Below are 5,221 nucleotides of genomic sequence, written 5' to 3'. Positions count from 1 at the left end.
TTAGATACTAAAAAAAAATCGGTTAAATCCTAATTTGGTCCAAACTGGCACATTTTTGCGCGAGTCGTACTCGGGACGCACTGGGCTCTCAACTTCTGAAGTTGGTAGAGTAAGAGTTCAACTACTGTAGGAATTTTAGGTTGTAACATTGCGGTTAAGCAATGTTACGAAAGCACAGGCACAGGCATGTAGGCGTAACCTCTAGTGATAGAGCAATTTGGTGAATTTAGTTTAAAAGAATGATATAGAATATTTGAAAGTTATGCAACCACGAATTTTTTATGAAATTGATATTTACACCGATTGACACTTATCTTAAACGCCCCCAGTAATGATGCATTTGTCTTTTCAAATTACAGTCGTGGATTGTGGTAATATTCCGTTGACATCAGAAATGATTACATTTTACAATTCAACCATATTTGGCAGCGACGTTAGGTATGTTTGTCCGTCTGGTTATACAAGAATCAATGGAATGAATACAGTTGTTTATACGTGTGAATCTTCTGGACAATGGAATTCAACTGATATGGAGGACTTGTTATGTCCTCGAAGTAAGTATTACTATAGCGAAACAGTAACTTCAACAAGAAAATGAAATCAAAAGGACCCGATGTTAAAAGTGTTGTTCATCTAATTGGGTTGAAAAAGACACATCTATGCAATCGACTTCCTTATGTATGTCATATGTCTGTCTAAAAACCAAAAAACGTATCGAACATAAGAATTTTAAAACGGAATTTGAATGTATCCAACCCCCTTCATTTATTTTAGGACATTTATTACAAATACTGGTTGAAAGTATATCTTGGAGAAATGCTTACCATTAATTCCAACACTAAAAAAACGAGATTTGATTAAACGGACCCCTTTTCTATAATGAAACAAATTATGACAACTAACATTTTGCAATTCAGTGAAATGCTATAACAGTTTCTTCATACTGGTGCATATTGTTTGATGACCTATGAATGAATAGAATCCAGATAAAGAGAAAAGATTTATACACCAGAACACATGAACGAATGACACAGATTATCAATTTAAATATTGTGTTAAAGGCAAAAACATACAGCAAAAAATATCGATGTCGATAATTGATAATGTAATCCATCCATTGACCATTAACGGATAAGTTTTAAATATGGTCTCAAATTTCTAGAGTAGAGCAAACTAGAGCAAAAGACAGCCAATGGAATAGGGAAAAATATTAATGAACTCTTCAAAACATAAACTACCGGGCAGGATTTACTATGATATATTTATAAATATAAATTCATTTCCTTGATTTAAAATTAAAATGTATTGTAATGCTGATATTTCATTCTCCACAATACACAAAGGAAGAGTCAAAGGGTCAAAAAAAAAGTACACAAATTCGAGTTTATTTCAAAAAGTAAAAGAGTCCATACCATGCCACGATAATCAGGTAACCTGTCATCAATAGCGAGTGTGGCCGCTCCGGGCAGTCATGCACGCCATAACAAGTCTCTCCTCATTGACGTTTTTAGTCGGCGGATAACGTCATTAGGGATGTTGGTCGGGAAGCGGTTGAATGTTCTGGCTTTATGACATTGAGTAGCCCCAATATTGGCAATACTGTCTTGTGGTTCTGCTCGTTTAACTTGTAAGTCTGGGCATATTCTTGGTGTGTGTTTTTCGTATTGAATGTTTGCTATTTCCAACGTCGGTATTTTTACCACAATCATGCACGTGTATTTGGACCAATGTCTCAAAATCACGCTTTGCACGATTTTAACAATGCAGGATGTTGAAAGTTGCGTTCGAAAATCTGCGATGTAGTAGAGGTCATGTTAAATTTGGGCGAATGTTTTCTACAGGGGATCAAACATGTACAAGCTTTTTGGCTTTTTACAACTGCTTTTAAAGTGAAAACTTTCTTTTGCCCGGTAGTTTATTATCTTTGATTATAATTTTATGTTCTTTACATGGATAACTTTGAACTCCTTACTATCGAAGGAATAATGATGCATTTCATACTTCACATGGCAATCTTTATGAATAACGAACAGTATAAAGTGGGTGAGGTCTTTTTCAAGTTAGAGTTGTTTCTAATATGTAAACCATAGCGTGAATCCATACTGATAAACCCAAAACTACGATATAATTTATTATTTTATGATTCTGAGTACACAATGTCATATTACTCATAATTACCACCACTTATTGATATCTGTATTTGAAAGTAGCATTCGCCAGATTTAACAACAAACAAAAGTATCGGTTGGTTTGTATCAGTAATCGCCAGATTCTCCTAAACAGTGTTGGAACCAATTGGTCACCGTATTTTAACCTTGTAATACTTCAATCGCAATGTTGTAAGAACTATAAACTTTTTTCTTTGTATATCAGAAAATCCACCTTGTTCACAAAATATTGAATTTTTTTAATAATTTCTTTTAGGGTTCAAAACCTATTACGGATGTTTTGATGTGTCGCTGTTTCAAGCAACCAACCAAAGTTTTGATATGGTATTTGACTGTGTCAACTATTGTAGGAATAATGATTTTTCTTTTGGTGGTATGATGATTGATAAGTGCTATTGTAAAGATGACATAGCCTTAAAAATGGAACTTAATAATTCAATATGTGATACACCTTGTAGTTCTGGACGATTTATTTGTGGTGGACAAGGAGTTGTAAGCACTCATGTAACATACGGTAATAGTCTTGAATATTTTGCCTGTTTTCGAAATAAGGTTATATTGAGAACACTTTTTATGAATGCGTAAAATGATTCCCGAAAATCTCTGTCGACTATATCAATATTAATTGATGACTTCTACTTTAACAGTTAAGACAGTCAAGAAATATATATGTTGTCAAGGGGAGGGTTGACTAAAATGATAAATAAAATACAATACAAAAAATACTTCGGTCTCAAATACTGTTGGGAAGGTCGACAGGCTTCCATGAGTCCTTTGTCTAGAGCCTGAAATATTCCTGAGCATAATTGGATTTGGACAATTGGGAATTTAATCATAAACCTTTATTTCTTTTTCAGCTGGATGTTATAGGTTTGCGGAGGCCATAACATTAGAGTTTAAAGCTGATGGAAACGTGTTGCAGTTAACCTGCGTGGAAACTTGCCGCGGGATACGGAAAAAATTGGCAATTTATATAAATGGCAGGTGTAGTTGTAAGGATGGGTTCAATTACCCTGTCGCCACATGGAATGGCTGTGCTACTGCTACGTTCAATGATACCATTACAACAGTAGATTCAGCTTTTATTATGACTGTTGGTGAGTCCAACTCATGTGTGATGGTTATTGACATAAGACTAAACAAAAGAAGACAAAATGCATATGAATGCCCTAATTGGTTTAAATAGCACCGAGCGATATCATTTTAACAGTATGAAAAGTACACATCGGAACAATCTTGACTGACCTGTATTGCTATTATCACGGATTTGTTTTGTCGGTTCTGATGTGTATTATAAAATTCATTTCAGCTAAAACAGGACCGATATACAGAGACTGCGATGCTTTATATCAAGCTGGTATTCGTCGTCATGGTATATATATTTTACAAGATGGAACTAATGTTTCTTGTCATTTTAAAGGTGAATCGAACTTACGTACTCTGGCGTTCATATTCAGTAACTACATTATCAACAAAGGAAATATCTACTCTTTCAATGAAAGATCATAGGCAGATCTATGTCAAATTGTCGGCGTGTGTCGCTTGCATGATGAATTTTTGCCCAGAACATCAAATGCCACACAGCGACCGGATCTGTCAAATCGGTATCTTTATGGGAGTGCACATATAGAGTCCTTTTAGTTAATATAATATTCTATATGTATATTTGTATAAATATTCATCCTTTAAACTTTATCGCCCGGGAGCCTAAAGCATGTTCGTCAACCTGAAGATTCCAGGCACAGTACCTGTTCCTGTCTCGTCAGATTTTAGGATATACAATTAAAATATTTTGATATCTCACGTTAGTTATGCAGTATCATGTAAATATAGATAAATAAATAAATAGTTCCATGTAGATTGTAGAGGCGCGATGGAAAACCCCCTTACGCAATTCGTTGTGTATTGTAAAGCAGGGTAATTAAGGAAGTTGCCAGTGACCAATGCAATACTAAAATTTCACATTACACATGCAGTGCGTCTTAATTAAGTTACAGAGTACATTCGTTTTATTCTTTTCAACAGATGGTACAATTTGTCCAACCAGTTGGCTAGGTAACGGTGGTAATTGTTATTATTTTGATATAACTAAAAGATCACCAGGGGCAGCTCTACAAAACTGCTTGGAACAGAATTCATTCTTATTATCGATAGAGTCTAAAGACGAAAATGATTTTATATCTGAGGCATTGAACAGTAAGTTGAATAATTCCTTTGATTCATAAACGAATGGCCATTTTAACAATTTTACAGAATATCCGTTTTTAAGGCTTCTTCTTTTAATTTACCCAAGCTGATATTACTTAAACATCTTAAATTAGTATAACATCGTGTAAGAATTTCAAAACTGAAAATTACTAACACAACAATATTCATGTGATATCTTTATTTCAGCATTTTCTGATTTTGAAGAAAACGAGTGGTTGATGGGGCACTATGGAATAGGAGTTCAATACCGAATGTTTTCGGATGGCAGCTTGACACTTTATCACAACCATGATCCCAAAATATCAACCTTAGATCGAAATTGTACCGTTTTGCGGAAAAAATCTGACGGAGAGGTTGCATGGACTCCCAGAGATTGTGGTGACTTACATAAGAACTCCATCTGCAAAAAGGCAGAAGGTATAAGCATTTGTTGTTGATGTTCCTTTATTTTAGTGTTAATGATTCATATGAGATATTTTGTCTTCAAGAAATAGCATTGCCGATGAGCAGCTTGATATTTGTAAAAGTATAGTTATAAATTAAGGTCAAGATAACTTTTGCTTTGAAATATCAATTTTAGGTATTTGTCTTTTGTTCTTTACAGACATTGTGTAGATGGAATCTACGTGGTACCCCAAACCACATACTTGAATCTTCATCTGCCATTTTATCCACTTGGTAACCTTGTTGTACTCTTTTGTATTATTTTTTTCAAATAAATCTGATTTTGATGTTACATTAACGATTTGCATTAGCTTCATTTTTTTTTATTCAGGACAAATATGTACAACATTAGATCCAGTGCCTGAATTAAAATTTACCCGAACTGATATGACATTGACCTG

The 5,221-nt window shown here is 34.3% G+C and overlaps 1 protein-coding gene across 1 annotated transcript in view; it reads left to right on the top strand.

Annotated features, from left to right (window-relative positions):
* Positions 1-334: 334 nt before the first annotated feature.
* The window catches only part of LOTGIDRAFT_228874 (hypothetical protein), a gene marked incomplete at its 5' end in the record, with an annotated part of 13,667 nt that continues 8,780 nt past the window's right edge, over positions 335-5,221 (top strand). Inside the window, 6 exons of the mRNA XM_009059956.1 lie at positions 335-554; positions 2,425-2,682; positions 3,026-3,265; positions 3,478-3,588; positions 4,194-4,364; positions 4,563-4,793. Coding sequence (XP_009058204.1) covers positions 335-554; positions 2,425-2,682; positions 3,026-3,265; positions 3,478-3,588; positions 4,194-4,364; positions 4,563-4,793 — 1,231 coding nt within the window. The remainder of the gene's footprint in view (positions 555-2,424; positions 2,683-3,025; positions 3,266-3,477; positions 3,589-4,193; positions 4,365-4,562; positions 4,794-5,221) is intronic.

The sequence above is a fragment of the Lottia gigantea genome, assembly GCF_000327385.1.
Source record: "Lottia gigantea unplaced genomic scaffold LOTGIsca_4, whole genome shotgun sequence".
NCBI lineage: Eukaryota > Metazoa > Mollusca > Gastropoda > Lottiidae > Lottia > Lottia gigantea.
Note: the sequence above shows the minus strand (reverse complement) of the source record. Positions and strands in the feature narration are given on the sequence as shown.